This window comes from Otolemur garnettii, unplaced genomic scaffold, assembly GCF_000181295.1.
Source record: "Otolemur garnettii isolate 467f Iridium unplaced genomic scaffold, OtoGar3 scaffold00044, whole genome shotgun sequence".
Lineage (NCBI taxonomy): Eukaryota > Metazoa > Chordata > Mammalia > Primates > Galagidae > Otolemur > Otolemur garnettii.
The window spans coordinates 7,714,147-7,738,943 of record NW_003852439.1 but is presented as its reverse complement, the minus strand read 5'-3'; the positions used below and the strand labels follow the sequence as shown (position 1 = coordinate 7,738,943).

Genomic DNA, 24,797 nt, shown 5'->3' with positions numbered 1-24,797 from the left:
AAGTCTGATAGGTGATACCTTGTTTACAAGGTAAGATAAACAAGTCAGGTCCCTGCCTCTCATTGTTAGTCTTGAAAACTGTTTACTGAAAATCTAGCAATAAGTGGCACTGGGCTAGTTTTGAGCGGAGTTCTGGGTGTCTCACTTTTCTAACTGGTAGCGTAATTCAGGGGCTATACTTTTGTTGGCCCTTATTATTACTAGAGTAGTAGAAAAGAAAAGTTTATAGCTATACCTTGTATGAAAAAGGTTAGCTAAAATTTTATATTTATATTACTTATTTTGTGTAAAGACCAGTGTTGACTTCCATTTTACTTTGATACAACTTAGAAGACAGAAAAAGAGTTTAAAAATGTAGAACAGTCCTTTCATACACCAGTGAGATTACAAAGAGCCCACCAGAACACTGGGCTCAGGCCATGAACCTCATGAGGCACCTGCATGGATCTGAGCACACCAGGGCTATCAGGATGAGGCTGGCCAGAGACACAGGCTCTGGGGGCATAGCTGTTAGAGATTGTTGTTGGCTCTTGTGGTTGACAATCATCCAGATCCTATGCTGACTGACAGAGAAAAGTTTATGTATGTGCACTAAGTAGACACGTGGCCTGAGGGAATCTTTCGTGTGATCTGTGTGTCAGCAGTAAAAGGTAAATGAAAATATGGGACTACAGAGGCACACATACACTCACTGGGTAATAGTGCTGTGCTATGGATGTTGCTCTGGAATAAAGCAGCCTTTCACACCCATAGACTTTTCTGCTGGGAGATGGGCTGGCTACAGGCATTTCTGTCACTGTCTTGATGTGAAGGTCCCTTTCTTCCCATTGTTCTTTCCCTTAAAGATTTTTCTCCCAAAACTTAATCAGTTTTCTAGAAACAAATCTAAGGGAAGAGTTTTAACAAACATACTAAATTGTGCACATGGAATCAATTCCATCTTCATGAAGTTATATTGCCAAAGCAAACAGCCTCTTCCTGTGAGCCAGCCGCCAGCGGTGTGAGTTACAGCTTAGCCAGCCCCACAGCCCTTTTCCCTCTCCTTTCCTTCCTGCCTGCTTCCCAGGGCTTCAGCTTCTGTCACAAGGCCTTCCTTTTGGAGAGACTGTCAAATATACCCACAGGTGACATAAGTAGAGGGGCCCTGCAGAGGAGCTTTTTGGGACAGACAGACTCACAGCATCTCGGGCCCCTTTGTAGTTGGCAGTTTCTAATTGTGAGCAGAAAGAAGGGGATCCAAATGATTCTCTCTAGAGGGAGGTAACTGGGAAGGGAAAGGTGAGAGACAAGTGTAGGATTCCTGGGAGTGCAAAGCTACACAGCATTCTTAGCAGTAGGGGAAGGTGAAAGGAAGAGAAAGGCAGATGTGGTTGGGCAGAGACTGGGGACAAAAGACAGAGAAGTGAATGATCTAGACCAAGCAAAGTACTGCCTTCTTATAACAAACAAAAAATGTTATATTTCTTGGAGAAGAGCCCTGCACCTGTGGAAACAGCAGAATTCTTCTCTAGCTCACAAGATGCCAGTTCAGTAAGTACTTATCTCCACTGACCGCTTGAGGACTGATAAATTAGCATCTTTAGAGGGTGGACTGTGGGCCGTTAATGTGTGTATAAGTTTTGCCAGCATAAGAATAAATCTTTTTTTTTTCTTTGAAAGCAATTTATTTGTTTCTGGGTAACAGAATACAGGGAAGGAGCAAGGCAACGCCTGTAATCCCCTGGTTGCACATTAGAACAAATGTAGAGAGTTACAGAAGTGGAGGAAGAAAGCCGGCAGACATGAAGCTGGGTATGGCTCCTAGGTGCCTTTGCTTAGGGCCCATAATACTCTCTGAAGAGAATGAGAGGGGACATGCCTCTATAGCAGGCCCTGCATGCCTCATGTCATCCTGAGAGGATAACTCTTAAGAGTCATCTTACTGGAACTTGAGGGACCTGTGCTGTGGGGAGGGAGCTAGCAGAGCCAGGAAGTAAAGTGTCCTGAGTGCAGTGTTGGAAGTGATCTTGGTGAACATTTATGTCCGTCAGCTATGGAAGCATGTACAGTGAAACATCGCCGTTTGCAGATGACACTAACTCTGAAGTGCCAACCTATGAAAATTGAGGTGTTAGCAGTTAGAAAATGAACAAGTTCAAATTCATCTGCTCGGGAAAAACAGCCCTCTATGGTGTGAAGGCTTGAGCCTATCTGTTAGCTTCCATAGAAGATTTTAAATTGTTGGAGAATGTTCCCAAGGAAAACCTAAGTACCACTTGGAAGGCTGTTAAAAAAAAAAAAAATTGACTTCTGCAAGTTAGCTTTTTCTCAGAGTATCACTGGTTATCATGGAAACAGATTGGTATCATCCTGTGTCCTTGGTTTCTAATGTCCTTGAGGTAGTAATTGGGATTATTTTGTTATATGCCATCATTTTTCAAATTATAATGGTAATGGAGACAAAAGATTGTTTTAAAGGTGGAAGGAGGTGGGAAGCAGAGCCTTTGTCATCAGGATCACTCTCATCTGCCAGGCCACAGCTCCAGACAGAGGGGGACCCTGCTAAGCCAACAGTCTTGTAGCAAGGAAGCCACAGGTCCTCACACAGATACAGGAGAGTACATGTGGGCGATGACCAAGGGGGTGGCTGTGACCTCACCAGATTGACCCCATGGCATGGCCATGGTTCTATCTGGATTCTGCTAGGCAGCACAGTTGCCCTGGTGGCTCCAGTCATGGCAAAAGAGTTGCCCTTTGAAGATGCTGCTTGACCCAAGTACAGTCTTGTGTGGCTGGCCACTATATTGTCCCATCTAATAATGTAGGCCAACCTTGGTCAGTTAGTCCTGGGCAGAGAAAGCAAGGCACAGGGTAGCTGTGTAAGAACTAGAGGAGCAGGTAGGAGAGTACTACAGTAGGAACATTCAGAGCCCGGCAGAGTCCCCACCAAGAAGGACACTTGCCCACCCAGGGTGGACAGCAGAAGTGCCTGGTGGGGCTCTCCCTATGCCTCAGTGCTCGCAGGCCCTGTGGAGAACCCATGGCCTGCACCAATGAGCACATTCGCCACACTTTGGAACTGAGCACTTCTCAGCGTGAGTGTCACCCAGCAGTTAAAAGACAGCACATCTGTGGGTCCAAGTGATCACTCTCCCCACCACACAGATGGCACCAAAGTGAAGGGACTCATGGCTGAGCAGAGTAAACCCAGCAGCTTGCAACTGGGACACACTTGAGAGCTTAGAACATTCTCATGAACCACAGAGAGCTAAGGAGTCACTCAGCTTTCTGCCCTGCTCCCCATAGTGTTCCAGTGTCTGGTGCCAGAGCCAGGGGGTGGCTGCAGTAATCAGAAGCTGTAATGATCTTCATACCTTTCATAGGTCACCTGCCCTGATCCCAGTCAACACTCCTTCACTTTCTGCACCTGTCGACCCAAATCAGCAAGACTATAGAACATGCAAAGGCCAGAGTACAGTAGAGAAAAGAGAAGAGGCATTGACAAGGAAGGAAGGCAGAGTGATGAGAGAGAAAAAGGCCTGTGGTATGAGCAGATGAGCTCTGCAGCCATATAGCTGAGGAGAGTGAGAGGGGACATGCCCATATGGCAGGCCCTGCATGCCTCAAGTGCCTTCTCTCGGGCTCAGGGCAGGAAGAGGAGGCCACAGCCCTGAGGAGCAGGGTAGTCCCTTCACAACCCAGGTGTGGTGCTGAGCGTAGCCCTGGTGCCCAAAGAGGCTGATGGAACAAACAAGGGAAAGCACAGACCATGACGCTCCCTGTTCTAGGATAACGGAGTCTCCTTCTAGGTATGTGGCATCCTCCTGCCTCCCCAGCGATACTATGTATTTTCCCTTACTCTTTTTATGAGCATCCTACCCCTTGCTCACCCACCTCGGCCTGGTGCTGGGACTGAGGTCCGCTTGCATAACAGGTAATAGCAGGCGTTTCCTCGTCCTGTGACAGGACATCCTGGCGCCCTCCAGTCTCTCCCCAAGCACAGGAAAAAAACTCAGCTCTAAAATTAGCAGCGTGATAGAAGAAAGGCACATAGCTGCTCTCCGTCCTGTTTGTCAATGAAGCCAGTCTAAACAGGGCCAAATGCATTTCCTTTTTGGGCAAAACAGACCTTTTAGGGGTGATGGTTGGACACTGAGGGGGAGAGAATAGCTGCCTGAAATGCCAAGGGCCATCACCCGGTACTTTTGGCCTTTCCCCCTGGCCACCACCTGTCTGGTGGTTTTTGAACAGAGCCTGGTCCAACCTTGTCACAGGTTGTACTGACCTGGAAATACTCAGGAGAGGGGAGCACAGTACCCATCCCTGTCACCAGTTCCCCAATCCTCTAGGACATGGCCCTAAGGAGACCTTTAGCAGCATCCCTGAGTCTGCTGTGGGACAATGATTTGCATTAATTGGGGTGCTTTTCTCCATTTTGATTGCTAAACAAATGTTATTTGAAAACACCACTACCTTGTCCTGAAATAAGAGTTTGCAGAGAAAGTAAGCTTATCATTTTCAACATGCCAAACCTACTGGCAGTTCTCCTAATAATTCCAAATAAGACTCTCAAGATTTATTAAGAAATACAATATTCAATTTGATTATCCTGCTAGAAGGAGTTATTTTAAGAATCAAAACCAATTTCTTTTGTTTCTTTTTTACCACTAAAATACCTTCATTTTTTAGCCCAGTGTTTCCTAATCACATTTTCCAGATCTTCCATTTCCTTTTTTAAAGGATGGAATTTCAGATAGTCACATGTGATAGAGACTAGTGGTCTCTGGATGACTGAAAACTGTCTCTGTTTTATGGCCCTGAGGTCAGCTGAGGGCAACATGGGCGGCTTCCTGAATGAGCCCTGTCCCCTGGAATCTCATGTTTTCACCACAGTTATGGAGGAGGTAGAGGACAGAACTGAGCCATTTCATTAGTTCTCACAATCAGTGGGGAGCAGAGAGCACCCAGTTTCACACTTGTGTAAACTGAGACTCATGTTGGCTCAGGGTATGCCCAAGTTCATACTGATGGGGACAGAGTATGATGGGGACAGAGCCAGGATACAGTTCCAATTCTGAAGCTAAGCCCTGTTTTCTTCTACCAAAGCCTCATGGGGAACTGACTGGCCCAGGACAACATTGCCACAACAGTGCTCAGGACAGCCCGACGTCCTAACTCTCCTGGGGTACTTTCCATCACATGAGCCCGGTAGGCCTCATTCTAGAAATTGTATTTCTCAAGAAAGATAAGAGCCCAGGATTCATTATTTCCTCAAACGATTTACTTCAGATTCCCTGCCGGTTCTCCTGTCCAGTGCTGGGAGGTGCTATGGTTCTGTACCAAGAAGGAAAGGAAAGTGGGTCTGCTAAAACCTGCCCATACTGGCCCTGTGCTGATGGGGTCCCTTCATAGACACTGAGCTGATGTCAGCAGCAGGAATCCTGATCTTGGCTCTCATCCATAAGCCTTCAAACTCTGAGCCAGCAAGACAGGGCAGCGCTGGGAGGAAAACCTCTGGTCGATTGAGGTCCTGGCTGGATGGCTGCTATGGATTCCACCATTTGTCTAGAACTCCCCCAGAACATTTATGGATTATTAATGACAATTCTATTTCTCTCACTTTTAAAGACAGCAAGGTTTTCTCATGCCCTAGCCCATGTCAGCCCCAGAGTAACAGAGGTGGACCCAGGTGTTGTGGGCCCAGCACCATACATCTGGCCCCCTGGCCTTGCTTCAGGCCTTCTGACCCCCCACACTCCTGTAGGACTCAGGGAAGCATCTGTGTCAGAGTCAGGCAGGGGCATCACATGCCTTACTGTCCACTGGGCCTTCTATGATGTGCTAGCATGTTCTCTACTTGGTCTTATACTGCTCTTAGAATAGGCCTGGGTTGGCCCCAGAAGATCCCTGGAAGCTGTTTGTGATACCTCCCCATTCGTGCTCTTAGCATCTTAGCTGGGAGGTGGCAGAGCCATTGGGGGTTGCAGAGCTTTGTGCTTTCCCTCTCAGCCCAGATTAGGCTGACTTGCCCTTCTTGGCTGGCGCATTATCAAGGGAGGTGAGTGACCCAGGTAGCTCCATGTGGGCTACAGAAGGGTCCACCAAATCTCAAATCCCACCATTTAGAAGAGCAAGGCCTAGTCTTGGTATGTGACTCAGGATTTAGAATGGGAGAGGATGTCTCAGAGACACAAAGCCACGTGGGGCAAAGTGGGTTTCTGTTTTGTTTTATCCATGGCAGCAGGTAGGGAAGGAAGATGCCCCAAGGGACTCTCAGTAGCCCTGTGGCCATACACAGAGGTATACCCGTAGCTCCCCCTCAGACCACCAAAGGCCCTAGAGGACCCCACCACCACCATGGCCATCTGAAGGCCATGATGAGCCTGCCAGTCCTGATGATAGCTAAGGGCACACCTGCCTAAGGTACTTACTTGCCAGCTGGAATGCAGCAGCCATGGCCTCCTCCCAGCACTGGACATCAGGCGACAGCAAGGGCAGGCCTGTGAGCCCCAGTATGAAGGTGAGCTGGCCTGCGGCAAGCGCTGCTGTGGCAACCAGGTTACAGGCTCTCATCATGTCGAACTGCACTGTGGGTGAGGGGAGAAAATATGTGGTTAGCACTGGTGGGCTCTACAAGCCAGGCTGGTCCCATGACAATTTTCTTAATGTCTTTAATGCCTTCAAAAAGGCTACTGCAGAGCCTTTTGAAGCACAATGGCCTCCCCTCACCGGCCTGAGAGCCCCTGTATCTCTTTGACCACTAGAGGCGCCTCCTGGCCCCAACCTTGCTTAAAACAGTCATTCCTCTTGGTTTGACACAATGCTCCTTTGAGGGTTGGCAAGGGAAAGGCAAGTGCACACTTGGGTCACCGTGCTGGTGTCCTGATTACTGTTTAATTCTACTGACAAAGGCACCGAGCTGACAGGAGAGTCTGCTGTGGGCCAGCTACATGTCAGTGCCACTTAGTGCCATCAACTTTCCCATCCCTGGGATAAGGGCTTGTCTGGGTCCTTCCATCCTGCCAGGAGCAGAGCGGGAACCAACCCTGGGTCTGAGTTGCCCTGCCTGTGGCCAGAGCTGGTGGACACTTCCCCTCACTGGTGGCCCAGGCCTGCCTTCTCTGCTCACCACCCACACCCTGGATGCTGGAGGCAGGAAGGCAGAGGACAGAGTCACAAGTTTGGGGAAGATAGTCTTCTGTGGGTGAGCCACAGGGAGTGGGTATTACCTGCAGGGACAAGGCTATTTGGGTCTCTGAAGCAGAGAAGCTTTATCCTCTCCCAAATAAAACCAAGCAATGGTGAGATAGTACTTGACAAGTGTGTGTGTGTGCATGGGCTCCAGTGCACTCCCAAACAGGCAGTGAGTCCACTGCCGAACACAGTGTCAGAGCAGATGTGGTGCATGGGATAACTGCCTCATACATTCTCCAGCCGCTATTTCTGTACCCATTTTGATTGAACAATATTTAGGAAGTTCTGGTTCACAAAGTTTAAGTCATTGCAAATAGGAACACTTTTTAAACAGCCTGCCTAGACATCTCTAGGTACTCTTCAGGAAAATTGACACAGGCATTTGAGAAATAGACCATTGCTGTTCAAGATTGGGTCACTGAAAATGCCATAATCACATATGTAAGAAGTGAGCAAGAAGCAGTGGGATTTTCCAGGAACCCTGAAGGTGTCACGCCTCTGGGGTGCTGCTGTATTGTCCTACAAGGTGGCAGAGATGGGAATGAGGATAGCATGGAGGCTGGCCTGGCATCTCCTGTGCTGGAGAAGTGGCCTGTTTGTGTGACTGACCTGAGTCAGCAAGGGATGCCCTGTCCCCAGAGACTTCTGGGCACCTGGCTGCCTGCTCACAGAGAGTGTCGTGGGAAGCCAAAGTCAGCAGGTGCAGTCAGCAGTGCCTACACACCAGGTGGCAGGTGCGCTGGCCTAGGATGCTTGGGAATGTGCATGCTGCTTTACCTTCACGAGTTTTTAAATGGCTAGAAGTATAGCTTGACTGTTGCCACTATCAGCAGTTCCATTTGGTTCAACCTAAATGTTTATTGAAATGGAATTTGACTTCACAGGTCATGAGTAGTCACATGCATGCCTCACCAGCCTGGTTCCTTGGGCTTGGCACCTGCCACTGCTCACCTTGTGCTGGGCTCTGCTCTCTGCCCCGACCCCTGCCCCATACAGCTGTCATCACAAGAAATGTCTCCCCACCCTCCCTGACAGAATGCCTTGGTGTATGTTCTGCCACGGTGCTGGCACACAACAGGCAGCTCTGCCCTGGGGCTGTGGCACCTGTCCACCCCGTCAACTCCTGCTGTGTCGCCTCCTCTGAATCCATCAAGTCCCTGAAGCTGTACCCTCCCAGGCACCCTCACCCACAGACAAAAGGCAGACCCCCATGCCCCTCCTCTACCCTTCTGATGGCCCAAGCTGGGGGCTGGCCACTATTCAGAGTGGCTGAACCTGCCTCTCCATGAGCGTCCATAGGCCTCAGGAGAATTTTCTTGCTGGTCGGAGGCCTTTATGCACTGCCTGGCTCTGCCCTGGAGAGCTGCCTTTTGTCTGAGCATTGCTGCCACACAGGCTCAGCAGTAGCATTGTAGAGAAACTGAGGAGGAGAAATCCCTCCCTTCACCAGGCCAGCAGGAGCGTGGAATGTGAATGAGGTTTACTTAAAACTTCTCACTGTCCGCCATGAAGTAGCCCTGTTCCTTCAGGTCTTTCTCAGACCATGAGAGCAGCTGGGATAAGCCACCACCGTGAGAATAGAGTGTCCTATACTGTGTGAGCAGTGTCTCTGTGAGGAGCCCTGCATGGACCTACCCATCTCAGGCTGGGTGGTGTCTGATTCATGCTCCTTGGCATTACGCATCTATATTTAGGCTTGTGGCGTCACAGTCTTTTGATAATGTGTCATTTCCTGCCTCCAAGGATCAACCTGTCCTGCCCATTGTATTTCAAGCTGCCTCCCTCCATGGCATCCCCTCCTGTCATTTGGAGTTTGAGGGAACTCACTTCACCCACTTAGATGCAAGGCTTTTCCCCAGGTCCCTCTAGCCTGGTGCTGTAACACCAGCACAGAAGCCCCCAGGCTGCTGGGAAGCTAGAAAGTGCAGCAGAGAGAGCATACTGCCTGCCAGAGGACTGCCACCACCACCTGCCCTCCTGCACCTTGCTGGGACCCAGAGCATGAGACCACCACGATCTCAGCATCCTCACCTCCCCCAAGGCTGAGTGCACTGGGGCCTATGCAGGGAGGTGGGCAGGAGCTGGGACACACTTGGTTCTCACAGCTAGCCCTGACATGACCAGACATAGCACACAGGAGACCACACTCAGGCCTCCATATTTTGAAAGTATCCCGTCCAGGTGTTAGCCATCTGGAAAACTTTGTAACTGTCCTGTGAAGGTTGGTGTTCTGCATAATGTTCTGTCATCTTTACACTTTGTAATTATTTTTACTATTTATATGACCATCTGGAAGGCTCTGATGCTCTAAAATATCATAAAATTGGAGGGGTATTAAAATACTATGGAATATTAACAGTAAGAGACAACAGAGGTTCCACGCTCTGCCTTGAAGGTGGGAATGACTGGTGGGCAGTGGGGCAGGCAGGGCCAGGGCCACTGTAGAGTGCGGCCCCACTGTGTGGCACAGTGGAGCGAGATGACTGAGACTCCCAGGAGCCAGGAATGGCTCAGACCCAACTGTGGGCCCATCCTTCTGCCCAGCCCTGCTCTCCCAGCCACCCTTCCTGGCAACTGCGAGCTCACAGCCTGTGCCACACTCCACAGCTGAGGCTCTCTGTGATGGCCCATCCCCCAAGCCGCTGTGTGGGGTTGGGGTCCTCTGCCTGCATCCCCAGGTTTCTGTGGACTACTGCAGGGAATACCCAAAGACCCCACCACCACCATACCAGGACAGGCAGTGCTTCTAGCTGAGCTACCTTCCTCTGAGGGATACAGAAAGATACCCAGAGGGCTCTTTCTAGAGCCAGAGCCTGGTGTTCATTCAAGAGCACTTTGCCTGCACTTGTGCTGCCATGGGTAACCCTACACAGTTGCACCCTGACCTTTAAAGGTGCCAGTGAGAATGTGGTCCAGCGTGTTCAGCCAAGCAGTGGGAAAAGAAGCCCACATGCCCTGTCCAGTGCCTCCCCAGGAAGCATGTCTGATACCGGTGTATGCACAGCCACCCACGAGATGGGTGGGGGCCCCCCTGAGTGCTGGGCTCCACTTGTCTGCCCCAAGATTCAATTATGTGGCATAATCTGGGTGCCACCTTGCACCAATTATGTGGCATCTCTTTGGGTGCCACCTTGCTCAGAAGGACTTACTGTACCTGACAGTTCATGAAATATGGAAAGATGAAATATGTAAAACAAGACAAAGATACTAGGGACTAGAAAGTGAGGCCAATGCCGACTTAGATAGGGAAGTGGACCTTGGATCCCTCTCCCCTGAACTCTTCATAGGGAAAGCAAAGTGTCTGGTCACTGCGGTCTACATAATAACCAGCTGATGGAAAGAATCCCCATGGTCCTCTCAGGGATGACCCAGCATGTGTGGGAAGGGCACAGAGGGCCTAGACGACCCTAGGACCAGCAGCTCAGGATGCCCCACCCAGAGCACAGGATGTTGGAGACAGCCCTCCCCCTCAGGAGGTCTCTCGCAGTGCTTGTGTGCTGTGGTACCAAGTGATTCCCACTGTTAGGTGCTCCATGGGGAGGGACCTCACCAACCCACATGATGTCTGGAGACTTGTGCTCAGAGCATGTGGTATGTGCCATATCCTGTCCTGCCCTCACTCCTGCCCCACGTTGGATCTCTGGCAGGATTGTGAGCCATCCGGCACTTGCAGCCCCATGGCATAGGATGACAAGGCCCATCCTGTATGTCAAGTGGTTCTCCAAGAAGGACAGCAAAGGACAGCTTAGGTGCGCAGAGAGAGGAGAACCCCAAACTGCCCCAACTGGGCAGCCAGACTCTAGCCACTGCCCTCCTCAACACCTGATCTGACCCACTAAGGTCATGGGATGGAGTTTTGCAGGAGAGCTCCCAAGGCTAGGCCTGATTTAAGGTGCTAGCCAGTGACAGCCCTTGGTTGAGGGGAGGGGGCATAGGTACACCAAGGCTGCCACTGCTTGTGGGGAAGCCACATGGACCAATGTGGAGTGGTTGGTGCTGTGGGAATGAGTTTTGCTGAGGGGAGAAGGTGGGAGTGAGAGATGAAGGGAAAACTTGCATCCATAGGAAAGATACTAGCAGGTTCCTCACCTGGGGACAGAGCCTGTGAGCAGGGTCTGCAGTTTTCCCTCAGGGAGCACTGACCTAGTTCAGCTTTGTTCACCTCGTGTTTAGTCACATAAAACTTGTTAGGAATTTTGTCAGCAACCAAAATTACCCATTTAGCCCATTCATTTTCCTCCATGCAGTCTTGTTAGCCTCATTCATGAGAAGCTTCCCACACACATTTCCGCTATTTGAACAAATGCTGTTTGGATTCATCCAGGGTCACTGCCTGCAGACTCATATTCGTCATAGGAGAAGACCTTGGAAGGCAGCAGAGGAGGGGCTGTCAGGGAGCAGCTGGGCTCCAGGGGCCTGAGGTGACCCTGGGGTAGACCGCAGTGGTAGTGGAGTGGACACATATAGTGCTCCAGGGGCTGAACCCCATCCAGGGTTTCCAGGACACATGTAGGTATTGGGCTGGAGGCCTGTGGGGGACTCCCTCCCACTGCAGGAGGTGCTCTATGCAGTTTGGAGGCCAGTGCTGGTCCCAGAGCACATGAGAGTCCTGACCCCACCTCCTGCACTTTGGGTACAGAACAGTCACAGAGTCCAGAAGGAAAGCTCTGCAGCCAGGTCTCACAGAGGCCCAAGTTCAGCTGTATTTGCCTGGTTTCCCATAAAACACCTGAGTTCTGAGACATCATAGAAATTTCGAAATTATTTACAGGCTTTTATCTTTAAGAAGAGGGCAGGGGGATGGTGCCTGTAGCTCAAAGGAGTAGGGCACCAGCCCCATATACTGGAGGTGGCAGGTTCAAACCCGGCCCCAGCCAGAAACTGCCAAAGAAAAAGACGACGATGACGAGGGTTGGAGCATCAAGTGGGACCTTGACTGAGCCACGTGTTCTCTGAAAGCCTCAGTTTCTTTGCCTGTGAAATGGGTTTGGAGCCCCTCCCTGAGTTCCTTGACCAAGGACTCAGGAACTCTGAGGCATGGCCTATGGCCCCCACATTTTAAGAGTAGTGTTGTCTCCAAAGAGAGGAGAGGTCTGACATTAAAATGTTGAGGTTCTGGCTCGGCGCCTGTGGCTCAATTGGCTAAGGCGCCAGCCACATACACCTAAGGTGGCGAGTTCGAATCCCCAGCCTGGGCCCCCCAAACAACAATGATGGCTGCAAGCAAAAAATGGCCGGCGCTGTGGCAGGCGCCTGTAGTCCCAGCTACTTGGGAGGCTGAGGCAGGAGACTCGCTTGAGCCCAGGAGTTGGAGGTTGCTGTGAGCTATGATGCCATGGCACTCTACCCAGGGGGAATAGCTTGAGGCTCCGTCTCAAAAAAAAAAAAAAATGTTGAGGTTCTAGGACAGAGACTGAGGGGCTTGCAAGACAGAGCCTGCCACAGCTTTACAGAGTGCACTTCAGCAAGCGTGGCTAGGGAAGTGGGGCAGTGCCATGCTCTGAGAGCAGGCCTCATGGCAAGGACCTCATCTGGAGTCAACCCTGGAGCCTCCCTCTGTGTTGCTGTCAGGGTAAAGACCCGACAGCATGAGAATGAGGTCAAGAGTTCAACCATGTATATTCAAGCTTCTCATTTATTGAAAAATATTTTCTTTCTTTCTTTTTTATTTTTTGAAATAAAAATCTCACTTTATCACTCTGGGTAGAGTGCAGTGAGTATTCACAGCTCACAGCAACCTAAAACTCCTGGGCTCAACTTATCCTCTTGCCTGAGCTTCCTGATAGTTGGGACTACAGGTACCCTCCCCACACCTGGCTAACAACACCTGGCTAACTTTTCTATTTTTAGTAGAGACAGGGTCTTATTCTTGTTCAAGCTTGTCTTAAACTCTTAAACTTCTGACCTCAAGCCATCCTCCTGCCTTGGCCTCCCAGAGTGCTAGGATTATAGACATGAGCCACTGCACCCAGCCAAAAAATATTTATTTTCAACCAAGGCAGTATATCTTCCCTTATTTTGATTAACGTACCTGTCCTTTATGCACAGTGGCAGAGAACAAGCCCCCAAATTGCATAAGATGAATTCCCTGTGCAAAGCAGCCAGTGACAGAGTCTATGTCAGACAGGAGAGTCTTGTGACCCTCAACTCACCAGGGAGAGGGTGAGCATCAGACCAGGTTCCCTGGGAGACCATTGCCCTCACATCCCCCCACACTAACCAAATATGCATCTTATATCTCCCTGTTCCCGTGGGCCCTGGTCACACTGAAGGCAACAGAAAAATAGCAGACTTACGTTTGACAGTGCCCCGGGACTCCTGGAAGCCAGCCAACTCAGAGCCCCAGCCCAGCGCCTCACAGTCTTGGATGTCCACCTGGCCAGCTTTGGCCCCAGGGCCAGGCCCTGCCCGGCCCCAGTCTGGCAGCCAGCAGGACCTCCAGAGCCCCACGCTGCGTTTGCGCCCATCCTCTAGCATCTGGTATACCCAGTTGGGGGTGAAGGCCGCTGCGTTGTTGAGGATGAGTGAGACCAGGGCCACCAGCACAGCCACAGCAACGAGTCTCTGGACAGTCATTGCTGACCGCCGGTGTTGCCACCTGTCTGAGAAACCCCAAGTCCCAGTCAGCTGCTATGCACCAAGGGAGAGCTGAGGCGCTGCTAGGGAAGCCTAGAGGACATCGCCACTCATTCTTGGTGGTGGCGCAGGAGGCTCCAGCCAGGCAGAGGAGATGCTTGGAGGGGTCGATGTTGGGAGAGGCCCATAGGACCTGTCCAGGTGAGCCTGCCTTATAGCCCTGTTTTATCCTCCTTCCTGCACCTGGAGCAAGGCAGAGCCTGTGCTGAAGCCAGTTGTTGCGAGGCCCATCCTGGGGAAGAAATGGGGGCACCAGCGCAAATCCAGAATCGTGAGTGCCGTCTTCCTGGGAAGCAGAGGCCAAAGGAGTGTGCTCTCCTGTGCAGCAGCAGAAAACAAAGTAGTTCAGGCACTGCGGGAGCTGGGCCCAGGGCACACTCTGGCAGGTGTGGGAGCAGTGCAGGTTCGGCAGCTGCCCCTAGCTGCCTGGGCCTTGTCCAGGTGTTCTACCGCCTATGGTAGGTCCTGGAAAGCAGAGCACACACAGCAAGGAAGTATGTGTGTGTGCACTCGAGCTGGAGTTTCTCAGTCTCTCAGCAGAGAGGAAATGGTTGTTTTTGAGGCTGTTTTGGTGAGCTGGAGGGCGTAGCCAACTGCAACAAATAGCAGCTCTGCTACCACAGCCAGACACTAACAGGATGTATTTCCTGATGGGAAAAGGCCTGGGCAGACTTCTGAGGCCCTGCTCCAGGCTAACCCCTCTTCCCCACCCCTCCTGCTTATCCCAGAGGAGAGACGAGGGATGCAAGGCACAGAGCAGATCCACCACCTCACCTACTTCTTGGAGCCTGGCTGGCCTCAGAGGCAGACCCCTGTGCCGAGACCTAGAGCCTAGGGATGAGATAGACACCTGGGTGCTAAGAGCCCCTAAGGACCAGTTGCTCACCTTGTGACTGTACTCCCAGGTGACCATCCAGCTATTCCCCAGCATGATAACCACTGCATGCCTGCCCCCATGGCTGGGATCCTGCCCTCCAATGGGGGCACACATTACAGAGGTATTTCTGGATGGGACAAAGACCACATGCCTGGGAACCAGTCAGGGACCACATTTGGAGCACCTCTGGGCTGGAGGTGACAAGAAGAGGTAGGATTCTGGGTGTGCTAGGTGGAGCACTCAGCAGGGACTAGGATGGAGCAAATGTGGTTTTTGGCCTTGCCCATGCTTTGTTCTGATGAAATGATCACTTCCCCTATGGCCACATGAGGGGTGAGGCAAGTAACTTTGCATGCTGTTGTACAGAGTAAGTAAACTGCTGGGAGCTCAGAGGGATCTCCTCTGTCTGCTGAGAACCCTTTAGCACCAGTGGACAGACATATTAGGGGTGTGTCCCTTCTCCAGAGAGCCCACTGGGGCTTCAGATGTCCTACCTCCTGTCTAAGCAGTTCTTAATGCACATACCTGAGGTGCCACTGGGCGGAAAGGGCTCTATAGTGCCAGGGCTCCAGGCCAGAGCAGGAAGCCACTGAACACTTCCTGTCTTCATGTATGGCCTATGTCCGGGCCTGGGGGTGCCCTGAGAACCCCCATTTCCCAGGATTAGTCTTTTTAGTCACACTGGTTCATGGCTTGTACATCACATGGAAAGCGAGGGACCCTGCCCACCAGGTGTACATGCCAGAAAGGTGGACTTCTGACCTGTCTCTGACCAGCCTTGGTGAATCCTCAGCCTGAGGAATGTTTGGATTCCCTGAGGGATTTTGCCTATTTTAGGATTTTTACCATTGGCATTTGTAGCAGATTTGTCCCTTGAGTTTCTTTTTTTTTCTTTTCTTTTCTTTTTTTTTTTTTTGAGACAGAGCCTCACTGTCACCCTTGGTAGAGTGCTGTGGTGTCACAGCAACCTCAAACTCTTGGGCTTAAGTGATTGTCTTGCCTCAGCCTCCCGAGGAGCTGGAACTACAGGCGTCTGCCATGCCAGGCTATTTTTTGGTTGCAGTTGTCGTTATTTAGCAGGCTTGGCCTGAGCTTGAACCTGCCAGCTTCAGTGTATGTGGCCAGTGCCCTACTCACTGAGCTACCGGTGCTGAGCCTGTCCCTTGAGTTTATTACTACTTTTCCTTCTCATTTGGCCTGGCCAGAATTGTGATTGCTGTTGTTCTTGTCCATTCACTCCAGCCTCTGTTTGGTCACACTCTTGGTACCAGGAACTTGACAGAGAGTGCATAGTGGTGCATCGGCCAAGCCATCCTGTGGGTCCTCAGAGGACCCAGAGAGACATCCACAGTCCCTGCACGTGCCCTCCTCTGAGTATGTGGAGTGCAGCATCTCAGATGTCCATGCTCCTAAGCACACAGTGCTATAGGTTGTCTAGAAAAGGAAATTTTCCCCAGAGTTCCCAGTAGGAACAAATTTATTTCCTCCTTAATTAATTTGATCACTTATTTTTAGGTAATGGTTAAATGACTAATGTCCAATAAAAAGGAAGTTCCATCCCAAAGCCCAGAGGAGAAACAGCCCCTGAGCAGCCCTGTCTGGTCCTTTACTTGGGCTGAGTTATGTGGCCACAGCCCAGGCACCCACTCTCAGGGTCAGCAGCTGTGAAGTCCTGGGTCACAGCTTCCATCACCAGCCCTGCCCTCCTGGCATTGCTGGTGTGCTCCTGGCAGGCTACTGGGTCCCTGTTCTTTCAGCCATGCACCCCAATTTCTAGCTTCTGCACTGTGGGAGGCTGGAAACAAGAGGGTAGAAGTGGGAGTGTCCTGCTGGGAGGTGACACTGTCCTCAGAAGGTCTGTGGCTTTCCTGGCAGGGTTCCCATAGAGACCCCCCTCTCCTCCCAGCCACTGAGTGTCTTTGGTCTGCCTTGTAGTCTGACTGCACCCCCCCATGTGCATCTGTGTCACATCCTTGAACAAAGAGGTAGCCTTAACAGAGCAGAAATGGCGACAGTGAGTGTGCCCTTCGGTGGGGACATCAAGCTGCTAATCCCCTAGTTGCTCACTGTCTGGACACAAAAAGGTCTCAGCAGAGCTTCTGCACACACAGGGCTCTGCAGAGACCAGGGCTGGTTTAGGGCCGGCAGCCATGCTGCCATCTGCTTCTTATTTCAGGCACTCAGAATTGATGAAGTACAGATGTGAGTGACATTCCACAGACTGGCCTGGACAACAGGAAATTCTCAGGACTTGGATGGGGACTCAGAGGGTGTTTACTTCTTGGAATTTATGTCAGATGCACAAACTCAGGACCCTGCACTAGAGTTAAAGCTATCCCAAATCCTTGGCAAGTTGTGTGTGGAGAGAATGTCAGGAATTGCACAGGGGGTTGACAGAGTTCTGGTAGCCAATTTGACACAGTATGTGTTTTCGTAGAAACTTGCAGCTGACTTTTTGGGTCCAGCAAGTCTGACCTCAGTTGGGTGAGGGGCCTCTGCTCTCCCTATGGTTTGCTCAAAACAGCCTTAGCCCAGAGGCAAAGGAGCCTATTGGGGCCACTCTTGGAGGGGCACTTACAGCATCTGTCTGCCTGGCTGTGCTACACAGAAGCACAGGCTCTTCCCTGTGTGGGAAGAACCCCTGCATGGCAGAGGCCTAACCACAGGATGGAGGGCTGGAAAGGAGCAGTGTGGCATATCCCTGGTCTGGTCACACATGTGCAGGGAGCCATAGGAAGCTGAGTCAGGTCTTTGGGCCTCTTTCTCCTATCCCGAACCCTCTGCCCAAGAGCAGCTAACCCTGGTGGGCACAGTCTGCCCTATGGGAGATCCTGGCTGGGCTCACAGGTCAGTTGCCAGGTTTCTCTGCTTATTTAGGCCATTCTCTACTTTGTTGTTATTGTTTTTGAGAGATAGAGGCTCTATTGCCCAGGCTGGAGTGCAATGGTATCATCAACCTCAAACTCCTGGCCTGAAGTCATCTCTCCCCAAGCCTCCCAAGTAACTGGGACTACAGGTGCCCACCACCATGCCCAGCTTGTTATTTTTAAGATATGGGGTCTTACTGTGTTGCCCAGGCAGATCTCAAAAACTCTTGGCCTCCTAAAGTTCTGGTTATGCATGTGAGCTACAGAGCCTGGCCGTTCTCCACTTCAATGGGACACAAACCATTTGTTTTCAGGACAAGGCAGAGGAAAGGGAGCCACACCCTCTCTGTGTGGAGGGACATCCCGTCCCTGACCATGCCACACACCTGGCCTCAGGAGACAGTTGAGAGTAAACATGGATTACTTTTTAAACCGTTCCAATTATGTGAAATATTCTGGAATGGGAGAATAAAAAAGATCTGATCTCAAACTAGCATTTTGTTGCCAATGGAATGGTCAGTACACCTCACACCTCCAGTTTGTGCCATAGGCCTGGGAGACTAGCTCCCAGCCCAGCACCCTAAGATAACACTGAGAAGTGAGAGAATGAGAAGCCTCTGAGGAGTTATGATATCCCTTTTCTCCATTCTATAGAATTTACTAGAAGTTATGTGGTGAGAACAGGATATTTCTCTAATTTGGTTTCTCAAATCTCCAGATTTGACCCCTGCATTCCATGTACTGTCACTAACTGGCATTTCTAGACCCAGTGGTCTCTCAGAGCCTGATCTGCTGGGTGTGACCTATGTCCCGCAGGACCAGGGGTAGGGCCAGGAGACCCCAGTGGAGGCAGCTTTTTCTGGGAGGTTCACAAACAACTGGTCTCTACTATGGTCTTTCATGCATTTAACCAGCCCTCAGGGTAGTATAGAAAAATAAGCTGTGGTTTTCTGCTGATTGTAAAGAAAAATTTAAATGAAAAGAAGGTGATGGCTTGGCGCCTGTGGCTCAAGCAGCGAAGGCGCCAGCCACATACACCTAAGGTGGCGGGTTCGAATCCCCAGCCTGGGCCTGCCAAACAACAATGATGGCTGCAACCAAAAAATGGCTGGCGCTGTGGCGGGCACCTGTAGTCCTAGCTACTTGGGAGGCTGAGTCAGGAGACTCGCTTGAGCCCAGGAGTTGGAGGTTGCTGTGAGCTGTGATGCCATGGCACTCTACCTAGGGGAATAGCTTGAGGCTCCGTCTCAAAAAAGAAAAAAAGAAAAGAAGGTGATTCTTTGGCTGAATCCCTTGGATGACCAAGTCTAAAACAGCCTCTTTAAGGAAGGAGCTTGAGTGGGTCCCAGGCATCTGCAGCCTGACACTACTATTACTGATATGAATTCTGAAGCTAAATTGACAAGAAAACAAACCAGCCTCCATGAGAAAGAAATGGGCTGTGTGTGCATGTCCACTTGGGGCATAGACCCTAGCCTCAGGACTGGGGAGAGCCAATTCTGTCCACTCAGCGCTCCCATCCTACAAAGATTTTCACTCAGATTCATCTAAAGGAAGCTTGAGATGTGGCTTTCTCAGAGTGGGGCTGGGCTCAGCACTCTGTTCTCATGAGCTAGTCCTTGCCCTGGGCATGCACACCCCTTCACCCTAGGACAGCAGAGCGCCTCTCCTGGGCAGCCTGCCCTTTCAGTCCCCTGGTACCACTTCTATGGCCTGTAGGGAGGGAGCAGACTCCTGCCCCCTGGAGCAACTGCTCTTTGTGACTGCCACTTTATCTGAGGGAGTAACTTGGAATTTGGACCCTCCCCTCAAGGTTACTATAGTACTGCTGGTTGTAGAGGAGGAGGAGGTGACACCTAAGCTTTCTCACTGCTCAGGGAGCTGCTTTGTAAACATGAGGGTGTCTGCTGAGGCCTTGTACCCTGTCTGTAGATCTAGAGACACAGGCTGGGCAGGATCTGCCAGGGCTCCCTGAGGAAGGCCAGGTCATGGTGACTGCTGTGAATTGAGTGGCCAGAAAGCATATTATACTTCCCAGGCCTCTGGAGGGAATGGGCATGAGCACAATGCCTTCCATGAACACTCAGTTCTCACAGAGTATCGTGTCCCCAGGGGTGGTCAAGAGCCACTTTTGCCTTCCCCAAGCCCTGCAGATTAGCAGTCTGAGTCATTTCTAGGTTTACACCAAGCCTAGTGACCTACTAAGCAGGAATCCAGGGCAGAAGGCCAAGACTGGCATCAGAAGGGGAGAACTCACTAGCACACCTTAGAAAGAGGCCCAAGTAGTTTATTGAGGCTTGTGCTGTCTGTGATGGGGCTGCCGACTCCTGGGCACTGTGCCTCAGATATGGAACCTCGACCCTGTGACCCTGCAGTGGGCTGGGTAATCCTCTAAGGCGCAAGTTCTGCTCCAGGTCCCCAGCTCCCCAGGCTCTACCCTCTGACTATCAGAGGAGGTGGGCTGAGGGTCCCCTTCGTCAGGGGCTGATTCACTGAGAGCTCTGCAGCATCTTCCATCTCCCACTCAGGTGAGAACAGGAGGTTCTGTCTTTGAGGCAGCTCTGTGTATAAGAAAGAAGCCATTGTCTGCGAGCAGGCGGACAGGTCATACAGGGGAGAGCCACAGGAGTGGGATGACCTTCACAGGTTCTTCTGACTCCTAATGGGCCCTGTCTCCCATGTCCTTCGAAAGCTCATCATCAGGGAAGTTGTAAGATGCAGCCTCTGGCCCTAAGCTCTGAAAACCCCCACAGTGGAACTTGGGGCAGTCTTTGTTACATCTGTTCTTGTGGGCCAATGGCCCGTGGTGTCCAGTACAGTCTTGCTGTGCATGGAGCGATGCAGTGAGGCTGCATGCAGGCCCCTCTTTTGGTGGCCATGTGTGCTGACAGATTGCCTAGGGACCAGGGCCCTGTGGGACATGAAGCACTGGCCAGGAAGCTCAGGGAGCCCCTTCTCTGCCTGCAGTGAGGCTGTCTGGGAGAACATGGCACGCATGTGTGTGAAGACCCAGCGGCTGGACGTCGCCAAGGTGTGCTTGGGGAACATGGGCCATGCTCGCGGGGCCCGAGCATTGCGGGAGGCAGAGCAGGAACCAGAGCTGGAGGCCAGAGTGGCCATGCTGGCCATACAACTGGGCATGCTGGTGAGTCAGGAGCCACCTCTGGGACAGATTGGCAATAAGCTGATACCTCCACCCACTGCCCTGAGTCTGCAGTGGGGGTACAAGGGCCCTGGGCAGCCTCTCTCCAACTGGGGTTTGGTGCAGCAGCCCCAAAGTGTAAGGGTGACAGGGAGGCAGGCAGGGTAGGGGTGAAGCAACTACCAGGTTATGATGGGGCCACTGTCCCTGAGCTGTGTATTGGTCTTGCTTTCCAGTTGTGGGATAGGAAAGCCCTGCTGACATTTATCATGAATACACCATGTCTTTGCCATGAGCTCCTGGGCAGCAGAAACCACCCTGCTAGCCCCTGCATGTCAGTGAGCTTCATGGCATGGGAGGTGCCAGGATGGGTCAGCTCATGACAGCTGTCATGTCCCCTAGAACAGTCTTTTTATGAAGCATCAGTTTGGGGAGACTGATTGCAATGACACCCTTCTTTATTCTTCAGGAGGATGCTGAGGAACTATATAAGAAATGCAAACGCTATGATCTTCTAAACAAGTTTTACCAGGCCTCGGACCAGTGGCAGAAAGCCGTAGAAATTGCTGAGCTCCATGACCGAGTTCACTTACGCACCACCTACTACAACTATGCCAAGCACCTGGAGGCCAGCACTGACTGCGGGCTGGCACTTAGTTAGTGAGTGTGGGTCCTGGGCAAGGTGCTGTAGGCCATGAGGCATCTTCCTGACTGCTCCTGGGGTGAGCCCAGAATGTCTCTGTGGTGAGGTGCGCACAGAGGTCCTCAGGAAGAGTCTCTCTCAGGGTTGTCAGTCATCCCCTTGGAAAGCCTTCAGGGTAGCATGGGGTCTGTAGCTTTAGGAGAGCCCCATTGGCTCTCCTCCCTCACACCCCAGCCTACTTCAGGTTTAAGGCCTGTTAAAGAAGAACATCTGTCTCATTACTCGTGCTATAGCACAAGTTGGGCTTGGTGCCTCTGTGCGGGCAAATGAACCACTGTCTGGGCCCCTGCCACAACGTTACCCTTGCCAGAGGGTACCCTTGGCCAAGCTCAGTGTCCATGATCTGGAATTGTGTGGGTAGCACTGAGGTGGGACCAGCCCCCAGGGTCACTACGCTGCAAGAAACTCCTGCTGCGTCCTGACAGTGCACGTGCAGGCTACTGGAGCTGCCAGCAGGGCATACCACCGCTCAGATATGCATCTTGTGATACTGCCTCTTGGCTCATCTGGTCATCATGGGGCTGAGGTAGGAAAGAACGAGGTCCTCCTGCCTTCTCCCTCCACAGCTATGAGAAGTCAGATACCCACCGCTTTGAGGTACCCAGGATGCTCTCAGAGGACCTGCAGTCCCTGGAGCTCTACATCAACAAGATGAAAGACAAGTAAGTGTCCCCACTGGGGGCCAGGAGCCTGCTTCATTACCCTTGCTTACAAGCGTCCTGGGCACAAAGTGGGTCTCCTATTTGCAGGGCGTGTGTCACATACTCTGACTGTGGTGTGGGGACCTGGGTGGGAGGTACCCCAGGTGGGAGTAGGGCCCTGATGGGGAACCTATGGCTTATGGGGCTCCACAGGACCCTGTGGAGGTGGTGGGCCCAGTACTTGGAGAGTCAGGCAGAAATGGATACTGCACTGCACTACTATGAACTGGCACAGGACTATTTCTCCCTAGTCCGCATCTACTGCTTCCAGGGCAACATTCAGAAGGTAAGGGCTTTGTGGTGGGAGTTGGCCTGCTGGTGGAGGCAAAGCCACTGAGTTTCTGTGGGTGTCTCTCCAGGCAGCTGAAATAGCCAATGAGACTGGAAACTGGGCAGCGTCATATCACCTTGCCCGCCAGTACGAGAGCCAGGAGGAGGTGAAGCAGGCGGTGCACTTCTACACGCGGGCACAGGCCTTCAACAATGCCATCCGCCTGTGTAAGGTAACTCAGGGCACAGGTGGCTTCTGGGGGTTCAACTCGACAAATGGAAAAATGTCACTTCCTGGCTGTTTTCAAGAACGGTTGTGAGTTGTATCAAACACTCCTGCCCTGCTGGTTCTCCCCACTCACTGCCCACTCCACCTACCTCACTCACCCCTGCATCCAGTGTGGTTTTCAGAGCAGAGCTGCTGTGCTATGTTTTCTAGCTCCAGGTTCCTGGGCGAGTTGTGATGCTGGCTCATGACCTATGGCCTTGCTAATAGGCAGACCCTTTGTATAAAGCTTTTAGATGCTGTATTCATAAAAATATCCCAAAACTCAGGGTCTCACTTCTGTAAAATTTGGGGTCAGCTATTTCTTACAATGCTCTACAAAACAGAACAAGAAGTGTCTGAGAAGCCTGGTGCATAGTCAGAACAAGGACGGCATCAAGGTGCTGGTTAAAAATTGCAGTTGCATGGCAGTGCCTATAGCTCAGTGGGGAGGGCGCCAGCCACATACACCGAGGCTGATGGGTTTGAACCCAGCCCGGGCCAACTAAAACAACAGTGACAACTGCAATAAGAAAATAGCCAGGCATTGTGGCAGGCACCTGTAGTCCCAGCTACTTGGGAGGCTGAGGCAAGAGGATCTCTTGAGCCCAAGAGTTTGGAGTTGCTGTGAGCTGTGATGCCATAGCACTCTACCCAGGATGATAGCTTGAGAACTCTGTCTAAAAAAAAAAAAACCAAAAAACAAACAAATAAATAAATAATTGCAGTTGCAGAGATCACTTAGTAACATCTTAGACCATGTTCACCATGTTCACAAATCTAAGTGAGCTCTGGGTGCCAGGCAGGAGTTGTCTACACACAGCTACAACAGCTGTCCCTCCTACAGGAGAATGGCTTAGATGACCAGCTCATGAACTTGGCCCTGCTAAGCTCACCAGAGGACATGATTGAGACAGCCAGATACTATGAGGAGAAGGGCGAACAAATGGATAGGGCAGTTATGCTGTACCACAAGGTGAGCCTGGGGAGTGGGGCAGCAGGCACAAGGCTCCTGCCAGAGACTGGGGACACTGCCTGTACAAGGCCCAGTTTTGGGGGCCCCACAGCTGGGCAGCTGCTCAGAGCCCACACTATCCACAGGCTGGCCACTTCTCCAAGGCCCTGGAGCTGGCCTTTGCTACCCAGCAGTTTGCAGCCTTGCAGCTCATAGCAGAGGACCTGGATGAGAAGTCAGATCCTGCCCTGTTAGCCCGCTGTTCAGACTTCTTCATTGAACACAGGCAGTACAAGAAGGCGGTGGAACTGCTGCTGGCTGCCAAGAAGGTACTGCAGGGCTCATGCAAGCACCGCAGCTCCAGGGTCACCTTTCCCACAAATGTAACAGGACAGCCTCACTGTCTCTGGCTACATCTCCCCTGGAGGGGAAGGGCCCTGGGGACGAGCTCAGGCTCACTGCCCACTTTATACACATCATCAGGTTGTGATAGGGAATTGAACTCTCCTGTGGTAGGGAGGAGAGGATACACATAACTCAAAATTTATCATCTTACCCATTTTAAGTGCACTGTTCAGTAGCATTAAGTATATTCACATTTTTATTCAACCAATCTCCATAATTCTTTCATCTTTCCAAACTGAAACTCTGTCCCATTAAACACTAATGCCCAAATCTTCTGCTCAGCCCCTCGTATCTACCTTTCTTCCTTCTGCCTTTGAGTTTGACTCCTCGTGGGACCTCTTATAAGTGGAATCAGACCGCGTGTGGTATTTTGTGCCTGGCTTGTTTCATTAAGCATAATGTCATAGCAGGTGTCAGAGCTTTATTCCTTTTAGGGGTAACATCCTGTTGCCTGGGAGAGCACACTGTGTATATGGTGGTTCTGCCTCTGGTGGCCATGGGTGGCCATGGGTGTACTGGTCTCTATTCAAGACCTTGCCTTCCCAGGGTTTGAGTCTTTACCCAGAAGTGGGGTTCCTGGATCACCTGGTGATTTTACATTGACTCTTTTGAGGACCTGCCAGACTGTTTTCCCATAGACAATGAAAAGGCACATGCTGTGTTCTTGGTTAGAAAGATCTATCCTTGGCTTGGCGCCTGTGGCTCAAGTGGCTAAGGCGCCAGCCACATGCACCTGAGCTGGCGGGTTCAAATCCGACCCAGGCCTGCCAAACAACAATGATGGCTGCAACCAAAAAATAGCC

The 24,797-nt window shown here is 51.4% G+C and overlaps 2 protein-coding genes across 2 annotated transcripts in view; one reads left to right on the top strand and one right to left on the bottom strand.

Annotated features, from left to right (window-relative positions):
- TMEM204 (transmembrane protein 204) overlaps positions 1 to 14,326 on the bottom strand; it is a 24,398-nt gene extending 10,072 nt beyond the window's left edge. Inside the window, exons 1-2 of the mRNA XM_003790773.3 lie at positions 13,470 to 14,326; positions 6,411 to 6,566 (exon numbers count right to left, since the gene is read on the bottom strand). Of these exons, the coding sequence (XP_003790821.1) occupies positions 6,411 to 6,566; positions 13,470 to 13,749 (436 nt within the window). The 5' untranslated portion in view covers positions 13,750 to 14,326. The remainder of the gene's footprint in view (positions 1 to 6,410; positions 6,567 to 13,469) is intronic.
- A 6,141-nt stretch (positions 14,327 to 20,467) lies between these two features.
- Positions 20,468 to 24,797, top strand: part of LOC111725590 (intraflagellar transport protein 140 homolog) — a 16,151-nt gene continuing 11,821 nt past the window's right edge. The window contains exons 1-7 of the mRNA XM_023513800.1: positions 20,468 to 20,698; positions 21,165 to 21,355; positions 21,965 to 22,060; positions 22,253 to 22,385; positions 22,459 to 22,602; positions 23,482 to 23,610; positions 23,736 to 23,918. Coding sequence (XP_023369568.1) covers positions 20,474 to 20,698; positions 21,165 to 21,355; positions 21,965 to 22,060; positions 22,253 to 22,385; positions 22,459 to 22,602; positions 23,482 to 23,610; positions 23,736 to 23,918 — 1,101 coding nt within the window. The 5' untranslated portion in view covers positions 20,468 to 20,473. The remainder of the gene's footprint in view (positions 20,699 to 21,164; positions 21,356 to 21,964; positions 22,061 to 22,252; positions 22,386 to 22,458; positions 22,603 to 23,481; positions 23,611 to 23,735; positions 23,919 to 24,797) is intronic.